Raw genomic sequence first — 21,661 nt, forward strand, 5'->3', positions numbered from 1 at the left:
TTCTCTGCAGCCCTGCATAAAGTTTCAAAGTAGATTGATTACTGTGCTTGCCTGGCCTATCAAACCCTGGCATCTTGATGGGTGCTGACAGGGTGCTTTTCTCCCGTTGCTTATCACATAATAAATTACTTCCTATAAAGGTCGTATTGCATGATGCATGGTAACCTAGCAGAATGAATAACTGTTCTTTATATAACCTCTGGGCAACCCCATTGTTGGCAAAACATGCACATGCATGCACGCGCATGCATACACACACTTATTCCCTCACAATGTCACACATACTGTACACGCGCACACACACGACTGTGTGCACTGTGAATGCAGAAAATTCATCAGACATTTTCCCTCGATCAATGTGTGCTATAGTGCAAGGATCATATTGTGAAAAGGAGGAAAAATATAAGATTACTGTCCTTGGTAAACCACCACTGATTCACTCACTCACTCACTCCATTTATTGGTTTGCCAGATTATAAAAATGGCATACAACGTAATAAAAATACAAGGAGCAATCAAAGAGCTGAAACAGGCCAAGGGGGATTTAGAGGATTTGGATTATTAAGCGGAACACAACTCAGAATCCCAGTGGGGCCATACTGTTTCATAGCCCTATCTTTAAACCATGGCTCTAGAACACGCTCTCTTTGATCTCCAAAATTCAGTATACCTACACCCTTTGAAAAAAAGGTGCTATCTAGAACCTTAAAGGGTTCTTCGGCTTCCCTATAGGAGAACCCTTTGAAGAACCCTTTTTGATTCTAGGTAGAACCCTTTTGCGTTCCATGTAAAAGTAGAACCCTTTCTACAGAGGGTTCTACATGAAACCCAAAAGGGTTCTACTTGGAACCAAAAAGGGTTCTCTTATGTGGACAGCCGAAGAACCCTTTTGGAACACTTTTTTCTAAGAGTGTAGAATCATAAGCATATTTGGCTTATAATGAGAGGAACAATGTTTTCATCCTGTGTTTGTCAATTTTAGGATTTGTTTGAATTGCATACTCAATCTTTGTCCAGAGCAGGAGAATTGGTTTGTGTTGGAGTGAAAACATACTATTGTACATTGCATCCTATCCATCTCTTCTCATTTAGATGGATCCCACTAACGGTTATAGCATATTTCCTGTCAATTATGTGCACAATGGATTGCTAAGAGCATGTCACGCTGGAAGCCTCAGGAGCATTGGCATTTCAATATGTTATGTAACGGGGATGAGTGGCAACGTTATGTCTAATACCCATTTTGTTTAACGATATCACCATGTATTTTTAATTAACACCTATTCAATTATTCACATTATATGCCATTTTCATGGTGTCTGTGATTCATAAGGACTCAAGTGAACTTCATGCACTGTTGCAGTCATTATTCAAAATGTATAATTGTCGATTATTCCCTCCAGCACCGACTGACACAAAAACTATGGCTGCAATAAGACTGGCTTCAGGAGGCGTTGTTGCAAGCTTGCTGAAGTTCCGGAAATTGCTTGCCCATGCAGCTCAGATGAAGCACAATCAACCAATCAATCCTTCTTCGCCCCTCGCTCTTTCTTTCAGAGAAATACGTAATTAACCACTAACTTACATGCATGTATCCCACCAGGTCACAAGTTGCTTGTAAATTCAAGACGAAGTAACTTACCTCATTCACCAACAATGAGCCCACATGGCAGTCATTTTGTGCTGCACATCTACACTTTATTATGGCAGTGTAGAGGTGAGGTGTATTACCACTGACAACGTTTGTGGTATAGCTACAGTTAGTGAATCAAGGCACAGTTATTAGCATCACTGCTTATCAAAGGCTTCAAGACATCGCCTAGCCCTGTCCTCTAGCCATTTCAGAAATATTTGCTGTCACACAACTCTGGTGACAGCGGGCAGGATTAAAAATCATGTTAGCCTGAGAGAAGGAGGGAGAGAGGGAACGAAGGAATAGATTGGGACTTGAGGGAGGGATACATCCAGTATGATGGAGTGTCTTCATCAAGGGAATGCTGTCACTGTAGAGCTTTCTTAATGTGCCTATCACCTGCCACTCACCTAATGACTTTCTATTTCTGGAAAGAGGGAAATGAAGGGAAAAGCTCCCCAGTAACTCTTCATGGCTGGACACATCTCAGAGTAAGTTTGCTTTTGGAATGTAATGTGATTCCATGGAATTTAATAATTACACTGTGAATAGAATGTGTCTGACTATATGGTGGAAAGACTACTGTATTTATTTCATTTTTACTTTTGCGTTTTTACTAAGAAAGGCTGTTTTATTTAAGTAGTATGTGTTCAGCAAGTGGAAATGTCTGATAAGCTATAAGAAGTTTAATGGATATTTATATTTTGTTTTAAGTTATTTCAGTTTTACTTGGTGTTATCACTGTTATAAAAATTGAACATGGCCTACCCGCAAAACTCATGAAATGTCAGTTGGTAAAATTGGTAGTACTAAAACTGAGTACCAACATATAAAATACAAATGCATTCATTAGGCCACAACCCTCCCCAAACAAGTAATCAAAGCTGAGTTAAATTCACACCCCAAAAAATCTGGGTCACCCCAAAAAACATGTTCATTTCAATATTTCAGACACATTTGGCTCCACACTACTCAAGAGGACTGTGGACCACAGAGGTGGCAAGGAGAAACAGGATTCTGGCCTGTCCCATAGATCCGGCATGGACGCCTGAAAAACAACTGCTGCATCATCAGTAAATCTGCATATTGAATTCTAGTGTAAATCAGGCCAGCAGAGTGACTCTTCAGGGAGGTGACCTTGTGGGAACACCGGCCAGCGTCACACAGCAGAAACCATATTCCGACCACCCCTGCATAATCATCCAGGGTCTTTGTCACAGATAAACAGCCTGCTCATAACATTTAATTTTTTCCTCCATCTTTCATTAAAACACCCTACTGGGCATCTTATTTTCCTTCCTAAATGATCCCCCCTCCAGGAGTGCCATCTTGCAGCCAGCTATTGGATCCTGCTACACAGAAGCACACTTTTTACTTTTTATTTCTAACGGGAGGGTGATTGTGCCGTGCACAGTTTGACGCATGTTCTTCATTCTGTTGTGCTGTTCTTTATTTCGCTTAGTGGGCTACTGTACATGTCTGATTTAGGCTATGCTACAGTTTTAGACAGTATGTTGTGTCCCAATTACTTGTTAGTTTGCCCTGCTGAGGCATGGGTGGATGGAAAGACAAACGAATAGGTAGCCAGACTAGTAAACACAATGAAAGACAGTTGGCTCTGAATGAATGACGGGGTAATGGACGGGTTGTCACATGAGTTGACGCTGGAGAGACGAAGCAGGTACGGGGAGTAAAACATTTAATAAATAACGGACATGAACTGAGACAGGAACAGCGTCAGCAAACTAATACTAAAGACAAAAACAATACAATGCAGCCGCGGGGGACAGAGCTAGGTAACTGACAAATATAGGGGAGGAAATAAACAGGTGATAAGTGAGTCCAGGTGAGTCCAATAACGATGATGCGCGTAACGAGGGAAGGCAGGTGTGCGTGAAGGATGGCAGGAGTGGGTGATGCAGGGCAACCTGGTGCCCTCAAGTGCCCGGGGGAGGGAAGAGCAGGAGCAGATGTGTCACGGGTTGATCAATAGAAATATGGATGGATGGATATTGCTGTGTATACACTGAGTGTACAAAACATGCTCTTTCCATGACAGACTGACCAGGTGAATCCAGGTAAAAGCTATGATCCATTATTGATGTCACTTGTTACATCCACTTCAATCAGTGTAGATGAAGGGGAGGAGACAGGTTAAAGAGAGAGAATTGAGACATGGATTGTGTATGTGTGCCATTCAGAGGTTGAATGGGCAAGACAAAATATTTAAGTGCCACTGAACGGAGTATGGTAGTATATGCCAAGCGCAACGGTTTGTGTCAAGAACTGCAACGCTGCTGGGTTTTTCACGCTCAACCATTTTCCCGTGTGTATAAAGAATGGACCACCACCCAAAGGACATCCAGCCAACTTGACACAACTGTGGGAAGCATTGGATTCAACATGGGACAGCATCCCAGTGGAACGCTTTCAACATCTTATATAGTCCATGCTCCGGCAAATTGGGCTGTTCTGAGGGCAAAAGAGGGTGCAACTAAATATTAGGAAGGTATTCCTAATGTTTTGTACACTGAGTGTATCTAATTGCAAGAGCAGTAGAAAATAATGTATGCCCTTGGCAACTTTAGTTGTCATCTCTTCAATGTGTAGGAAGTGAAGAACAGTTCTATATTCTAGGAGACAAATTAAGTACTGTGGGAATCCTCCTATATGATCTCATCACTCAGTAACCACAGGTCAGCCTGCCTAGTGGCAGCCGTGTGTGTGTGTGTTCTCTTTCCCTTTAGTTGAATTCCATAAAAGCTGATGTGCCAGTTAGATCGTTAAAGATTGACGTCGAAATTGGAAGTCTATCCATGCCCTGAGGATGTCGGGAAATGCCTTCAAAACCAGCCACTAGGGGCAGCAGTGAGTGCTATTGCCATCAAGTAAGCGTGGGTTTTGCTAAGGCATTATGGACGGGGTTGGCGAATGGGCATAATCCAATGACTCTGGATCAGAAGGTTGCGTGTGAGATCCCAGTTGTGGATACTGGTTTTAAATGTTTTGTTTTAACCCTATCCCTAACCTTTACCTTAACCATTCAGAATGAGTGCCTAAACTTAACACTTAACTTAAAAATGTCACGTTTGGAGAACGTGGATGAACATCTAATTCTGCAGTGACTCTGTGAGACCTTGTTGGATGTGCAACATTGATGAGCTAGCTCCCTTTTCTCTTCAGAGCCACTGAATAAAGAGAAAGATCTCTCAGCATATATTGTACACATGCACATTTCAACGCACACACATGGCACTCCAAGACTTCACAGCCCCAACAAACAATCTGCCAGTTACAGAGACACTTTGGCCCAAAAACCTTGTTTGTTTGGAGTTCTGCTATTAAGCCACCCATGGGCTGTGAATGTTTTGAAGCCTAAAGGAATGGAGGTGATGGTTGAGGCTTCCAGGCTACAAACATTCATTGGTTTGGGCAGATAAATTCCTGTGTGGGGTCTTAGAAAAATAACAAGTCCCTGGCTTGCCCTGGGTGTCACTGGGGCATTGGGGAGATGTCTTAGTTTTGATTAACGTTTGCAAGTTTCTGGAACCTCTTAAGCAGTGCTAAGGCTTGGGGAGATGGGGGGACGGGCCAGGGATGAGGAGTTGATAAATATAGCCCAGCTTGGCAGATCAGTGGATGCTCTCAGGCCATCCCCACTAATGCACACACACTAATGCCTGTACACTACTGTTCATTTTTCTGCTACAGCCTCAACTATTGAAGTGTCCTCTAGCAAGAGGTATCAGGGGAGAGAGAGTGTACAGACTAAAAAAGATTAGGGCTTACTCTAGACATATGACTAACAGTGTGTATGTCTGGTGCATGCATGTGTGTGCATGTGTGTGTGTGCCTGCATGTGTGTTTGAGAGTGTGATAACATGATAACATGAGGATATGGAAAATTGTGAAAGGGAAATGAAATACCAAAACTAGCAATCTCCAGATCTTAAAACGCACATTTCACTAAGTAAACCCAGTACTTAACTCAAACTCTACACAGTAAATGTGCTTACTCGCCAGACAGGAAACAGTCTTAGTTTTCATCTCTATTGATGTCTTTGTGCCTGTGTTTTCTCCATAGACCGCAGCGTCTCACTGTGAAGTTTGACTCCCAGCCATATTAAATCAATATTGGAAGTGCAGGGCCTTGTTCTGTGTCTATAGATCCAGGCTGTGCGTCAGACTCAGCTTCCTCTCCACGTACAGATCGTTGTCTGTCTGCTACGTGACTGTAGGACCAGCGGCTGACTTTACTTCTACCATCACCTTTTATTTATAGTGGGATATATTTGCCCAGCCACAACAGACTTTGGATGATAGTACTTCTGACAAAGCATAAACCTTTCAATAGTATGTGTATCAGCTTTCATTTGTGTGGGCAGTGGCCTCAAATAATATTATTTTTGCTTTCAATATTTCCCTCTTTTCCAGTCAAAACAGAAAAAAAACTATCCTATTTCCTATTGAGAATCAATGGAAATTGATTTTTTGTTATACTGTTTTCCTCCTCCTAAATTCTGTCTAATTTTGTCTTTCTTGTTATATGGTATTTTGTTCCCTTCAAGTCTTTGTTTTGCTTATTTGAAATATATATGGAGTGTCTCTTCCTTAACTAACACCTGAAGGATCAATTGTTCATTCCAAAAAAATGAAAGATAGGATCAACAGACTTTTATTGGATGTAATGAAGGTATGAAATACATTTTATTGGATGAAATTAATGTTATATAAGTGTTTGTTGATTTGATAACCCTTCTGCTTCACTAAATAAACTCTTTGTCCTCAGTTGAGACATATGATGAGATATTGTATATGATTAATGTAATTGTTGTGTAAGACAGATTGAATTATTAGTCATGTACTCAGTCTAAAACAATTCTTGACATTGAGTAGGCACATTCTTTGATGTCGCATGATTGAGGATAAACGCACGCACGCATGCACACACACACACACCCACTTCATAATACTCAGAGATCTCCCACATACACAGTCCAACTATTCAACACCGGTATGACTCAGAGATAGTGCAGGTTTGTCAGTCAAGAAGATAGTCAGAACAGGTCTTCTCTGGCTCCACACAGTTTGGCTGGTTACAGTGGCTATACTGTTGAGAATGCGCTGTGTGTGCTTCTTCCCTCCTCGACTCTTCGCCCAGCCCTGACTCAGCAGCCATTGTCAATTCTGTTTAATTGTGTCATACTTGACTTCCTGCTACCCAGCACCCCTTCTGCCAGAACCTCTTCATCCACCTGTCACTTAGGACTTCAAAAAGATGGCAAGACACTCTCCAGGGTGGCTAGGAGGGGGCTGGAGGTGTGTGTGATAGGCATGTGTTTGTGTACCAGAACAACATCATGTTTGTCGAAATGCGGTTTATATCACAAAAGCTTAGTTAAAGATCACTTGTGGGATCACCAAACAGTGCTCAGACATTACCCTACTTCTCAAACTCATTCCTTTGATGTCCAACTACTGTGACATATTTGAACATATTTATATACTGTATTTTTTGTGTGTAAAGATACATACCTTGATGGCATTGGTAGAGATCTGGATCTCATGGAGTTTCCTCATGGTGCCATCTCGGTCAATGAAGTAGGAGGAGGCCAGCTGGTGCAGGGCCTCCACATTCTGAGTGGCGTTGACCAACTTTCTGTCCAGCTTGTTCTTGGCCATGTACATGGTCAATGCCTCCTCACCTACAAGGAAGACAGGAAGTGGAACTTGTTTTATGATACAGTACAATAAAATACCATTGCTTACTTACTATTTTGCCTGGTAGCAGTATTCATTCATGTATAGTATGCACACTTTGTTGTCCATCAGTGGCTAGTAGCCATGGGGCTGCTGAACAGGGGGACAAAGGACAGATGCAGGCCCAATACACGTCGGACAGTAGGCCGCAGAGACTTTGAATAAGTGAACATGTAAACTTTTCAGTTTCCCGTACTGCATGTGCTATATCGTGTTGTGTTTGTGTATTTGTATGCTGAAGTCACAGAATGATTTTCCATGTAAATGGACAATAAAGTATATCATATCATTAGGCAACAAATATTACTGAAGTTTCCAAGCCATCTCTATAATGTCACTGTAATAATAATGTCTGGAGTGACTACAACTGCCATTTATACATCAAAATGTCACCCAAAACTGTTTATTATCCCCCTAATAACTCCATATTATGTGTTTATAAAGGTTGAATATGTTAAGGGCGTAAGTGAGTGGATTGCTTTCACACCGAGGGAATGACCTTTAGAAGTAAACATCCTGATACCGCAGGGGAAGAAGCGAACACTCCAGCAGAAAGCCCTGAACCTTTACACAGCAACAAACAATGACTCTGTGATCTACTGTAAGTGTACGCATGCCAACGCCTGTTTGTTGACACTTCGTAAAGGTTGAACAGCTCATTTTCCCTCCGCCGCCCTCTCCTTGCCATTCAAAGAGCATACAAGCCAAGTTGTCTGGAACTCATTCAAGAACATGTCACATATGTTCACGACCCCCCGCATCGTGATTGGTTATTTGGCCCTTGGCGATGCATTGGGATTGGTCACTTAGCTTGTGGTGGCTGTGACCGGGGGGGGGCGACAGTCAGTCCCAATGTCTCATGTCTGGTTGAAAGAGCAGTACCGTGGCATGGAAGGAGGATGGCCCCACTCTCTCCCTACTCTCCCTGCTCTTCCCCGGGGGAAGGAAGGTTACGCACACACCCTTGACCTACTGCACAAGGATAATGATACAACATTAACCCTCTATCGCTATAACTTTGCCCCTCTCTGGCTTATGTGGAAGTAGGTCTACTGTACATAAATATGTGACTTTACTGCTTTTGCCCCAGTAAAGTCAGGCCCAGCCGGCTTAGCTATATTTTATCTTTGTGGGTGATCTTTTCATAAAAATACATTGTCTTACATTTTACTGGGGCAGCACTTTGGCGCTGTGCCTCGATAATGACTAAATTGATTCATACCTATAGCTGAGCCTTCAGCGTTCTAAAGCTCTGTCTCAGTCTATGGTCAATGATGTCATTTCCATTTTTATGGATATACATTATTGCCATACAGGGCCCCGATTTTATTGGCTACTGTAATGAAATAATACAAGATGATGGATATATAAAAGCAATATATGAGGGGAAGGTATTGATTTGCCTGTATATCATTAACACCGTCTGCTGTCTGGTGCTAGGAGTGCCTACTGGTGCTTAAAAGCAATGGAATTGTTAGACATAGGTACTCTATTGTGGAGTTAATGGTACCTGTGTGGGTTACAGGATATATTACATTATACTATTATACTGCACAATGGCAACATGTGCAGTGTTCAAAAGTGTCTGCAGACCTGCAAACACACATGCACATACACATACATGCATGCACTGACACACACACCAACACACATTCTCAATGGGGCCGGCCATCAGACAGACCTATTTTTCCAATTAAACAGAGACTCCTTTTAGCTCATAAAGTGAGTCTGACGAAGAGAACATCGTCTTTTCTGTACTCCTTTATCACCTTAGATGTAATAGCTGTGGGCCTGCAGGCCAGCTATCAGTACACTCCTGGTTTCTGGGTTTATCGGCTCACATAATGGTGTTTCTTTAATGTGCAACCCAGAGATTAAGATGAGTGACTTCTAGGCCATAACTCTCTGAAATGCCTTCAAGGTTAAACATGATATGGTGAAACTTAGTTAGTTGGGAGAGAGAGGGGGAAGAAAGATTGAGAATTGAAGAAAGAGACACAAACAAGAAAGAGTAAGAGAGAGGAGAGAGAGAGAGAGAGAAGAAAGAGGAAGAGAGAGAAAGAAAACAGAGAGAAGAGAAATAAAGATATCCTGCAAAATTGCAATCAGTTCTTTGTGTCAAGATTCCTTATATCATTACCTTTAATAACGTCTGCATTTGTGGTAGTAGTGAATCATCCTCCTTGGAGATGGTTTTATTTTGAACGTATTTATATTTTACCTAAGCATCATATTTCATCACAATATTACATTTCTGAATTCCATAATGAGTGTGTTAGGGGAAATCACCTTGCAGGCTTGTGTATATGATATTGCAACTCTAAATTTCTACCTATGAAATCCCCCACTTTCACTTTAACTGAATTATTGAAGCTGACTGTTTGACATTCAAGTGAAATCCTAGATTTAAACAGAAAATATATGTTTCTAAAGCAGGCCCTTGCCTGTAAAATGCATGAGCTCCAAAATCGTCAGCGACCGGTTGAGATAAAATGTTGAATCAGATGAAACCACCTCAAATGCTATCTTAACAGGACAGAACCATGAGAAGAACCCGTGCAGGTTTTAGAGGGGTTACCATTCTATTATTACCAGCCATACATAAGCTCATTTGACTGTCAAAACTACCAATTTACCAATTGATATCCCATCTATTTCCCATTATTTTCCCATCAAGAAGGTGGCATGAACAATGGACATTACGTTGCACGTATATAACAGCACTTTGCCCAAATAAAGTAATGGGGGGGAAAAAATTGTCGAACCAACCACAATAAGGAGTAGCCCGGGAGCCATTTTTGTGGCCCACCACCATTGTCTTACTAAAGTAGAAGTAGATATATGCTTTCTCACCTCCCAAAGTGGCGGATATCAGGATGTGGGTTCCATACTTCTTGATGATGGTGTCGATGAACTGTTGAGTGGAGGGTCGTCGCCCTAGCAACCGGACACTGCGCTGGAAGTCTGGCATGAGCGGCACAGGGTTCCGGATCAGGTCCCTCCTCTCAATGGCTGTGTTCCTCACCTTCCAACGCGCAAACTCCCTACAAGAAAAACAGCATAGGTAAATGCTTATGTCTTAATATATTCATTGATGGCATTATGACAACCATTTATGTAACAGCAACATCAAAATGTAAGGTCATTTTACAATTGGCACCTGCTATAGCAAGCATCTTCGCAGTTGACGTGATGTCACAAATGGCATACTCGTCTAACGTCCAAAACGGCATTAGATTATTTAGTTAATGTTCACAATAGTTAGTGGCAATGTTATCACAAGAGCATAAGTAAATTGTGATCACATCCTTATTGAAAGGAAACTGCTGTATTGCCATCACTAAGTAAGAGAAAAAACCTAGAAGCACTTGGTACTCGGTAATGACATTGAATTAGCTGATTTAGCTCTGCCTCAAGCAGAAAACTGCCAGTGAACATGATCTCCTGCCATCGAGACACCATGTTATCTAATCAAGGCAAATGCCAAGCATGGCTGTGGGCTATCGCTGATTCTCTGTAGGTCCTGATTGTGTTTGCTAAGTAATAAATGATCATCATCAAACCCAACCCAGATCTGGGTCCTGCATTCAGGCATAAAGCCTGGATCTGTAATCGAATCCCAAATCATAGACCTAGATTCTCATAGACATATGAATTGCCCTCAAATGTCTATTATAGATATCCCATACAAAACAAATCAAGGACCTCAGCCACCCAAGCCACGACCTGTTCACCCCGCTACCATCTGTGGAGACAGTACAGGTGCAGCAAAGCTGGGACCGAGAGACTGATAAACAGCTTCTATCTCCAGGCCATCAGATTGTTAAACAGTCCCCACTGGCCTCCACCCAGTACCCTGCCCAGAACCTTAGTCACTGTTACTAGCCGGCTACCACCCTTTACTCTACCCTGTGCCTTAGAGACTGCTGCCTTATATACATAGAGTCATGGAACACTGTTCACTTTAATAATGTTTACATACTCTTTGACCCACTGCATATGTGGTTGGCACCCCCCTCGGGTTTGTGCCGTGGGGGAGATCTTTGTGGGCTATACTCAGCCTTGTCTCAGGGTAATAAGTTGGTGGTTGAAGATATCCCTCTAGTAGTGTGGGGACTGTGCTTTGGCAAAGTGGGTGGGGTTATATCCTGCCTGGTTGGCCCTGTCCGGGGGTATAGTCGGACAGGGCCACAGTGTCTCCCGACCCCTCCTGTCTCAGGTTCCAGTAATTATGCTGCAATAGTTTGTGTCAGGGGGCTAGGGTCAGTCTGTTATATCTGGAGTATTTCTCCTGTCTTAATTTAAGTATATTCTCTCTCTCTCTCTCGCTCTCTCTCTCTCTAGTCCACCTGGTCATGCTGCAGCTCCAGTTTCAACTGTTCTGCCTGTGGCTATGGAACCCTGACCTGTTCACTGGACGTGCTACCTTGTCCCAGACCTGCTGTTTTCGACTCTCTCTCTCTCTACCGCACCTGCTGTCTCTAACTCTGAATGATCGGCTATGAACAGGTGCTGACCTGTTGCACCCTCTACAACCACTGTGATTATTATTACTTGACCCTGCTGGTCATCTATGAACATTTGAACATCTTGGCCATGTACTGTTAAAATCTCCACCCGGCACAGCCGGAAGAGGACTGGTCACCCCTCAGAGCCTGGTTCCTCTCTAGGTTTCTTCCTAGGTTCCTGCCTTTCTAGGGAGTTTTTCCTAGCCACCGTGCTTCTACACCTGCATTGCTTGCTGTTTGGGGTTTTAGGCTGGGTTTCTGTACAGCACTTTGAGATATCAGCTGATGTAAGATGGGCTTTATAAATAATTTTGATTGATACTGTATTCTAGTCATGGCTCATCCCATATAACTACTGATGTACTGTACACACCTTTTCTATTATACTGTCCATACTGTATTTACACACCATTAAACGTTCTGATGTTTCTTCATTTATTTAGTAAAATCTGTTGGGGATTACGTGTGTATTGCTTTTTATTGCTATGTATTACTGCACTGTTGGAGCTAGGAACACAAGCATTTCGCTACACCTGCGATTACATTTGCAAATCTGTGTATGATCTTGATTTGATTTGGAATCAATTCTGACCTATTGTGTAAATGGTATGGTCTAGTATCTGTAATAGCACTGCTGATATACTAATATTATTACCCTGGGTTATGGCTAGGGCAACTACTAAAGAGCTTGCTATGTGATCCAACAAATAAGAAAAGGCTTGTACATCTATTACATTGCACAGTAGTCCAGGCGTTACTCAGTATTATCTCCCTGTTATTCATTTTAACAATGGCGTAGCTATTACATAATCAGCCTTTTCCATGTGTGTTTGACGCAGTATGATGTGCCGTGACTGGCCCTGCCTAGGTCAGGGGCGTCTGATATATAAATATCCCCCCAGCTATAAATCTTTGATTTTTTATTCTTTGTCTGAAATAATCCCGCTGGTGGAGCGGTTGTCCTTTTAATTTCCCCTGAGACAGTTTACACTTTGCATGTTTAGCAACACAGGCCCGCAAAACAACTGTTACACGTTGAATGGGGGGAGGGTGACGGTGCTGTAATAAAAATGTCACTTGGCAGCTGGAAGCGGTAGGCTAGGTATCCATGTACAATTAAGTCTACCTGCATGAGGCTGGCTCACATACTGCGTGCTGGGTACCAGAACAATTTGGATTCTGACACCTTGGTAGTCAGACAGATTTGTAAATCTCATTCAACAGGGTCCTCCTGCAACGTAAGAGGATTTTATGAGAGACCACATTTGTTTGGGAGAGACACCACTGGCCGTTAATTCAATTTTGAAGCAGGTTTTTTCCCCCCCATCTACCCTATCATACTCATGCACACCCACACACACCTGCACGAAAGCACCCACACCTGCACGATAGCACACACACACACACACACACACACACACTCACAGCCCTTGATGGAGGTGTTGTGGCTCCATGACAGGTGAATCTCGCTCTCTCAGCCTTTTGAAAAGCATCTAAGCGCTTTCTAATTACTGCTCTTCAAGGGGATGGGAACACATGTATACAAATTGCATTGTGTCTGGTTTTGCATCAACAAATCTGAAGGTAAAGTAGGGCAGATAATGAGGCATATTAAGTCTCCACATGAAATCACTCATGAGATAGGTAGCGTACTTGCATGGTTGTGTGTCTGTGTGTGTGTGTGTGTGTTTCCATTATGTGCGTGGGTGTGTAATTGTATACTGTGTGTGTATATGCGAGCTTCTGTACATGAAAGTGTGTGTGTGTGTGCGTCTTTGTGTGTGTGTGTGTGCGTGTGTGTGTGTGTGTGTCTGTCAATGGGCAATTGTCTAAGCACGAGTGAGGGAGAGATGGAGATAAAGAGAGAGAGAGAGAAAGACAAATAGGAAGGGCAAAATGAAGAAAGCTACATTCTGGTCCAATTTGTGCTTATCTCTCCACTGTGTTTGGCTCACGATCCAGCAGCAGCCGTACTCAGTTTTCTCATTTGCTGCAACCCCGTCCTTTGGATCAATGTCAATGAGGAAGTCAAAGTGTTGAAACGACCGCAGTGAAACGGCCCCGTGGTTTAGCGTTGGACTTTATCCTCTATTGTCTCTCGACACTGGGGTAGAAATAAAACAGATGAAGGCTAAATGCAGGTTAACACAGGGCCCAGGGAAAATAGCACTACACATTAGTAAAACAAATCAAGTCTGACTCAATTACCTAGTCTATCATTCATTAACTGATTTTCTGAAATAGTTGGCACGTGTACAAAGAAACCTACAGTATAAGTATGTGCTGTAAATATAAAGCAGGATATGAAACGACACATTCTCTTATCCAGACAATAGTTGTGTTTACACAGGTAGCTCAATTGTTGCATTTTGCCCAATTAGTCAAAAGAAAAACATTTGTGGCAAAAGATCAGAATTGGGCCGCTTGTGTAAACGCAGGAATATTGTTCTAGGCATAATGTGTCAATACCATGTCGTCAACAGACAATTCAAATTCCATTGTACATGCTGATTGCATATATGCAACCAGAAATTCTGCTGTCCTATAACGACCTCTAAAGCATGCTTTACACCACCAAGACGTATTTTCCTCTCCTAGACTCCCCTACCCTCATCATGATTGAGCTTTGAATAGGTCCTTGGGCCCAAATTGAAGGAAGGAAGGAAGGCGCTGCTAGGGAACACAATAGTAGGTCTTTGTAGATAGAAGGTGCTCTTTGGTAAAAGGGCTAAATTGGTCATCAAAAAGAAAGGAGCACTCTTCATCAAGAGCTCCTTGGTCCTCCTTTCTTTTGATGACCTATTACTTACTTCCAATTCTCAGAGAGTCGATCAGCTGGGTTCAATCTCCCTGTGCATAGCTCGGGTAACACCTTTCATTGGCCGTGTTCAGCATGCTATTACCATCAGACTTTTTTTCTTTCTCTGCACTTCAGTATTTGGATTGTGTCCAAAGTCACATGCACGCATAGTACATATGCCTACTTTTACAGGTGATTGAGATATTGGTTAGCAGTCATGATAGTGTGATGATTTGACCTGTTGATGTGCACTTGAGCAAGGCACTTCACCCTAATTGCGCCTGTAAGTCGCTCTGGATAAGAGCATCTGCTAATTGACTATAATGAGTGGTCTCTGTCAACGTTTCTGGTAAGATAACAGGTAATAAAGGGTCTTAAAGGGTTTTAATAAAAGGGTTTTAATAAAACAGCAGGTGGTGTGAGTACACAGGCTATGAAGAATAATGTTTTTCTTATCGTGACTCTAAACAGACTCTCAAAATAACAGATTTGCAATGCATCTGTTACTAAAAGTAGATTTGCCTCTGATTAGTTGGTTATGTTATTACATCAGTTATAGATTATAGAGGAATGGTAGACTGCTATTTATCAGTAACAGGTCCTGCATCCACCAATTTATACCCAACATGAGTATAATATAATATGCCAGTATCATATTTTTCTTCTTTGTATTCCCATAATTCATCCGCCATTTTGTTCATATCAGATATCCAATAGATGATATGTGACTGCCTTCCACTGGCTTTTCTTCAGAAGAAAACAAAAATATCACAATTCTTCAATGTCAAAAAGATAAGCAATTTTCTAGAGCACAATGCTCGGTGGTGTGTGCCGGTGCATGCTGATTCAGTCGGGCTCCTCTTCAGAGAGCGAGCACTTACTGGGTGTGTGTGTTTGTTTTGGACACACACGCATCCAAATGGAATGATAAATCAGACCTGCACCAAATGTGATAATAACCATGCCAAGAGAACTGAGAGAGATGATCAGATTTACCAAAATCTCATCTCTCTCTCTCCCTCTCTCTCTCTGCTATGTATCAATTTGTTTTAAGTACATCCCTCTCTTCATGGCTCGGGACGATTAGCAAAGAAAAATATGTGTTGGCCATATGTATTTGGGTCCATATGCCCAGATTAAGCAGGCCAACAGATGGAACTGGCTACATGATTCACTGCTTAATCCCTCAACTCAAAGCCCAGTTTAATGATCCCTCAAAGAAACTTATGACGAGATAAATAGCAGTGCCACAGCAATCTGAGGCATGGGGGAGACGGTGTGATTATCATTTCCATCAGGCATTAGTGTGTGTGTATGTGTGAAGATGATGTCCTCGTAATAGTCTAAATCAATTCAGATAACACTTTAATGGCTTACTAATGCATCATGGCACAAGTTGCAGATATATTGATGCACCTCCGTAAATGCCTCATCTAATCTTAATATCTTGTTGTTGTTTTTATGCTTCAACTAAAATGTTTTATGGCTAGCAGGGAGAAAAATTCCAACCTTCCAAACATTATTTTTTCCTGCTGCCAACTGATCTTTTCAAGCATTTACCCATTTCGCATCCCCCTGGCCTGTGCTCATGAGAAATGACACTACATTTCAAAACAAAATTACACAATACTGCTTTCTGTTATCAAATATGAAACCACAACAAAAATAAAAGGCCAGTATTTTATTTTCCTTTCTCCACAATGCAAATGAAAGATTATTCATATGTTTTCCACCAGGAAAACTTTCGAAAGGCATTTCAACTTAGTGTTTGATGCCAGAAAGAACATTGAGGAAGAGCTATCCATCTTCCACTAATTCCCCTGCAACCTCGTTTGGAGGGAACATTTCATTTCATTCCCGCCCAATTATTTATTGAGTCCTCTCTCTGCATTTTTGTTCTGTTTACTCGTCTTCCCAGAGCTGAGACAACACATTAGAGCAATCAAAAGTGTCTGGCTCCCCCTGATTTCTATGAGTGGTGAATGGGGACATATCTCACCAGGGAATGCAACAACTAATGACTGCACTGGTGGCTTTGGTCATGTCTGCTTCTATTTCAGATGTGAACATCTTGCAGGCCTGAAGAAAAAGAACATCCACAGTGCACGGTCCATAATTAAGCATAATCTGTCTCACATTGAGCTACCACTCTCAATCTGCCTCTTATTATGCAGCAAGCAGGAGATGAATATGAAAATGTGTAATTGGGAGGGAGGGAGAAGAATGCTCAGAGACAAATGTGGCCAATCAAGGCACTATCTTCTCTGTCAAAGTCGACGCCCCGAGGATTGAGAGACAATCAGGCTTTGAAAAGCTAGACTTAGCTGCCGTCTAACACTAATTTCAAAGAGAACATTACATCCTACACTAACCCACATAACGCTCAATGAAATATATTAATATTATATATTTTCTAATCAAGTAAGCATATATAGCTCTTGATGACATGGAAGACATTACTTTTACTATGATATACACCAGTCTTAAAAGCTACCACAGATTTGACAGACAGCTTTAACCTTTTTCCATGGGATCAGGAGAAACTCACCATCTAAGGAACCTTTAGTCGCTGTCCTAGATGCATCTAATCGCTTTCTATAGAGCGATAAAGTGCACACTCCACCAGGCAGTGGCTCTGAAAGCAATCCCACACCCAGATTCAATTCCCCATTAGAAATGGGTGACATGAAAAGAGGGTGTTCAGATAATCCATTGTGGCTGAATGGGCTCTGAACCACACTGTTCTCTGACAGCTCTATGTGTCCGAGAAAGACAGCGACAAATACTATTTTCATAATGCTGTGAAAACCAATATGTGTCCTTGTTCAGCTTTCCAGTAGAGATACCGGATCCTACACTACTGTAGGCCTATCTTTTTGGCTCTGGTGGTGTTACAGAAGCCTTCATGTTCCGATGAGGATTGCTTACACGGATGTCTCTGTAGGCAAAGCTGGCATGCTGCTTGGGATAGATTGTGATCCAGTCATTTTAATTCCCAGAAGAATGATGTGGTAAAATGAATTTCCACACTGTATTGACATATTCCTTCCATTCCTCACAAGCTGGGCTCTCTCTTAGATCAAACATCTCTCTTAGATCAAACAGACAATGCTAAGTGACTTGAACATTTACCATATCTTATTTTTCTTTAGTGTACATGGCAGCCTTTTCCACAAGTGTCCATTCCATATATCACTTCCCCCTCCAAGGGATAGGGTGGTTCATATTAAAACACTCTCATTATTCTATGTCTGTATAACCAACCCACATCTGTTGAAGGAAATGTTATTTAAATTAGATAAATATTCATACAAAATCCTATTCCTACCATAGTGGACCAATCATGACTCAGGTATTATCAGGCCTATATGACACAGCAGATAGCAGCCTTCTGCAAGCCATACATACTAACACAAGAGAAATAATACCTAACTGAAACCAATTATCCCCACGTTGAGATCTAGGTTGTTAGGCATTACCCAAGTCCCTTGGTGGGTAGTTCATCTCTGAGCTATTATCCCACTGTTCCATAGTGGGGACCCCAGTGTTTTTTATTTTTATATCTCAAACCTTAAAGCTTCTCCTGTGCGGCGGTGGTGTGCATTATACCGATGGCCAGGGGGGAAAAAACACTACAATCAGGGTTTTCATTGTCATCAGACAACTAAAGCAGTAGCCATAAATCAAACAGCCACAGATATACAATTGAATTCCTGGATAATGTTGAACAGCCGAGGCCTTTAAACATATTATGGAATAAATCTTAATCCAATTGCCTTTTTTACTACAGAGGGCCATGTGGAAATCGATGAGGTTTTTATTTTGGTTTTCAACAGTGCTGCTTTGCTGCTTTCTATTCAGTACCGGTGTGGTCTAGATCTGTAAACACAGCAGGTGACATCAAGGCCAGAAATGATAAAGTGAAATCCGTGCCTATTTTAATGTACTGTGTGAATCAGCCCTGCAACAGGCAATAATGGAGTTTAGACAGCACAGAGGGGCATTTATAAACATCGGTGGGATTGTTCCGAGCCACAGTTCATAAAAATAGATGTGCGTGGTGGTGATGAATCTGATTCCCTGTTGATGTTCCCATACGTCCTTCACAGGGAATGATGAGGCTGTGCTGGAGAGATATATTCTATATATACTCATTTTGTTGTTATGACAAATAGACAAGCGCTGACTAATCAGACTGACTCAGTGCTAATGTTCCCAGGTGTCTGTAAGACATATCTTGACATGAACTAGATAGGATTGACAGTTGTGAATATTTACCTCCAAGTAATGGTGTGCTGGTCTTTTATGCAAAGTGAAAAGTCTCACCAATCAACAATACCTTGCACAAATCGTGGACAATCTCTACAGAAAAGCAACTTCAAACCCTGACGTACTGTATTAACTGAAAACATAAAATGCAGGGTTTTCATAAAATAATGTCCCAACAACTTTGGAGAGTAATGCTGCACGGTGAAATTGATCAAATGTGTTTCATTTACATACACAAGGACACTTTTAAATGTCATTTCTGTATTTTAGACCTGAGAGGACATCACATTTTGGTTGCTATGGAGACCACCAGGCCTTTCTTAACCTGGGACACCAAGAACTCTCTTTGCTTTTTACCTCTATCCAGCTGAGTGGATCTCTGTGCTCAGATACTGTACGTAAATAAAGATGTAACATTAATATGCATCAAACATACTGTACATATCTGACCTTTCTATCCCTATGCCCATTATATTACTTTGTCCATTTAATATACAAGTAACTGCCAAAATAATGAGAGAGAGAGAGAGAGAGAGGGAGGTGTAGTTCCTTTCATCTGAAAATATGGGGGTTTTAGTTTTGGGGAATGTTGACTTTCTTCTTCCAGCGCAGTATGAGCTTTCTGGCACTGCTCAATTTCACTTAATAGCTTTGATCCAAAAAAAAGTGTATTTCTCCTTTAACCTGTAGTACTACCGGTGAAAATATCACGATGACGAGAGAGGGAGAATTAGAGATGGGGCTAAGCATGGGCTGAACCCAGAAAGCCTCAACCATCCTCATTGTAATTCAGAACGCAAAAATTGCCAAATTAATTTGAAGCTTCCCATGAAAGTATTTCAGATGGTAAAGCACTGATATTCACACTATATATTCACATTAAGTATAGTTGCAGTGTGTTTTTGAGCCGTATCTACTGTGTAATTGCTATGATCTTACAACTATTAAAAGTGTTGACTCGGAAATGATCAGAGGATGAAAAGCCTTTTGGTGAGTATGATTTTATTTTTACTTTTTTTTCACCTTTATTTAACCAGTTAGGCTAGTTGAGAACAAGTTCTCATTTACAACTGAGACCTGGCCAAGAATAAAGCAAAACAGTTTGACACATACAACAACACAGAGTTACACATGGAATAAACAAACATACAGTCAATAATACTGTAGAAAAAGTCTATAAACAGTGTGTGCAAATGAGGTAAGATAAGGGAGGTAAGGCAATAAATAGCCCATGGTGGCAAATTAATTACAATATACCAATTAAACACTGGAGTGATTGATCTGCAGAAGGTGAATGTGCAAGTAGAGATACTGGGGTGCAAAGGAGCAAGATAAATAAATAAATACAGTATGGGGATGAGGTAGTTGGATGGGCTATATTACAGATGGGCAATGTACAGGTGCAGTGATTCTACAAAGATTGACAATGACATAGGTGTTAGCAAGATTGACAATGACATAGTTGTTAGCAAGATTGACAATGACATAGTTGTTAGCAAGATTGACAATGACATAGTTGTTAGCAAGATTGACAATGGCATAGGTGTTGGCAAGATTGACAATGACAAGTGTTGGCAAGATGTCACAAACAGATATGGGATTAAGCTAGTGATGTGGTCTGAACCCACTGCTGATGTGTTGGTGACCACTGCCTTATGATATATGTAATGTATTGTCATATACAGTAACATTTTAATGATACCATTCTCCTACAGTAGGAACTCACTTGGTGAAGTCCACAGGACTGAAAATGAACAAATTCAACAACTATGTCTCTGTCACTAACAAATACAGTCATGGATGGAACTTTGCTTCCAATTCTGAAGTCTTTATAAATGCTTACATAAGTGCATGTGGCAATAAAGACTTGTAAATACTATTGTAATGTCCTTAACCCAACACTGAGTGACCTTGTCAAGAGATGCAGATGTCTTGGTGTAATGTCCCGTGTGGCTCAGTTGGTAGAGCATGGTGTTTGCAATGCCAGGGTTGTGGGTTTGATTCCCACGGGGGACCAGTATGGAGAAAAAATGTATGAAATGTATGCATTCACTACTGTAAGTTGCTCTGGAAAAGAGCATCTGCTAAATGACTAAAAATGTAAATGTAAAAAAAATCTGCGAGCTGCTCTGACAGCTGGTGCTTAAAGCTAGTGAGGGAGATATGAGTCTCCAGCTTCAATGATTTTTGCAGTTCGTTCCAGTCATTGGCAGCAGAGAACTGGAAGGAAAGGCAGCCAAAGGAGGAATTGGCTTTGGGGGTGACTAGTGAGAAATACCTGTTGGAGCGTGTGCTACGGGTGGGTGTTGCTATGGTGACCAGTGAGCTGAGATAAGGCAAGGCTTTACCTAGCAGAGACTTGTAGATGACCTGGAGCCACTGGGTTTGGCGACGAATATGACGTGAGGGCCAGCCAATGAGAGCGTACAGGTCGCAATGGTGGGTAGTGTATGGGGCTTTGGCGACAAAACGGATGGCACTGTGATAGACTGCATCCAATTTGTTGAGTAGAGTGTTGGAGGCTATTTTATAAATGACATCGCCGAAGTCGAGGATTGGTAGGATGGTCAGTTTTACGAGGGTATGTTTGGCAGCATGAGTGAAGGATGCTTTGTTGCGAAATAGGAAGCTGATTCTAGATTTAATTTTGGATTGGAGATGCTTAATGTGAGTCTGGAAGGAGAGTTTACA

At 41.6% G+C, this 21,661-nt stretch overlaps 1 protein-coding gene across 2 annotated transcripts in view; it reads right to left on the reverse strand.

Moving 5' to 3' along the window:
• Positions 1-21,661, reverse strand: part of LOC115204093 (BMP/retinoic acid-inducible neural-specific protein 1) — a 126,851-nt gene that overhangs the window by 47,720 nt on the left and 57,470 nt on the right. For both annotated transcript variants that reach the window (XM_029769400.1, XM_029769401.1), the window contains 2 exons: positions 10,247-10,437; positions 7,169-7,338 (listed from right to left, as the gene is read on the reverse strand). In XM_029769400.1, the coding sequence (XP_029625260.1) occupies positions 7,169-7,338; positions 10,247-10,437 (361 nt within the window). The remainder of the gene's footprint in view (positions 1-7,168; positions 7,339-10,246; positions 10,438-21,661) is intronic.

Source organism: Salmo trutta, chromosome 12 (genome assembly GCF_901001165.1).
Source record: "Salmo trutta chromosome 12, fSalTru1.1, whole genome shotgun sequence".
Lineage (NCBI taxonomy): Eukaryota > Metazoa > Chordata > Actinopteri > Salmoniformes > Salmonidae > Salmo > Salmo trutta.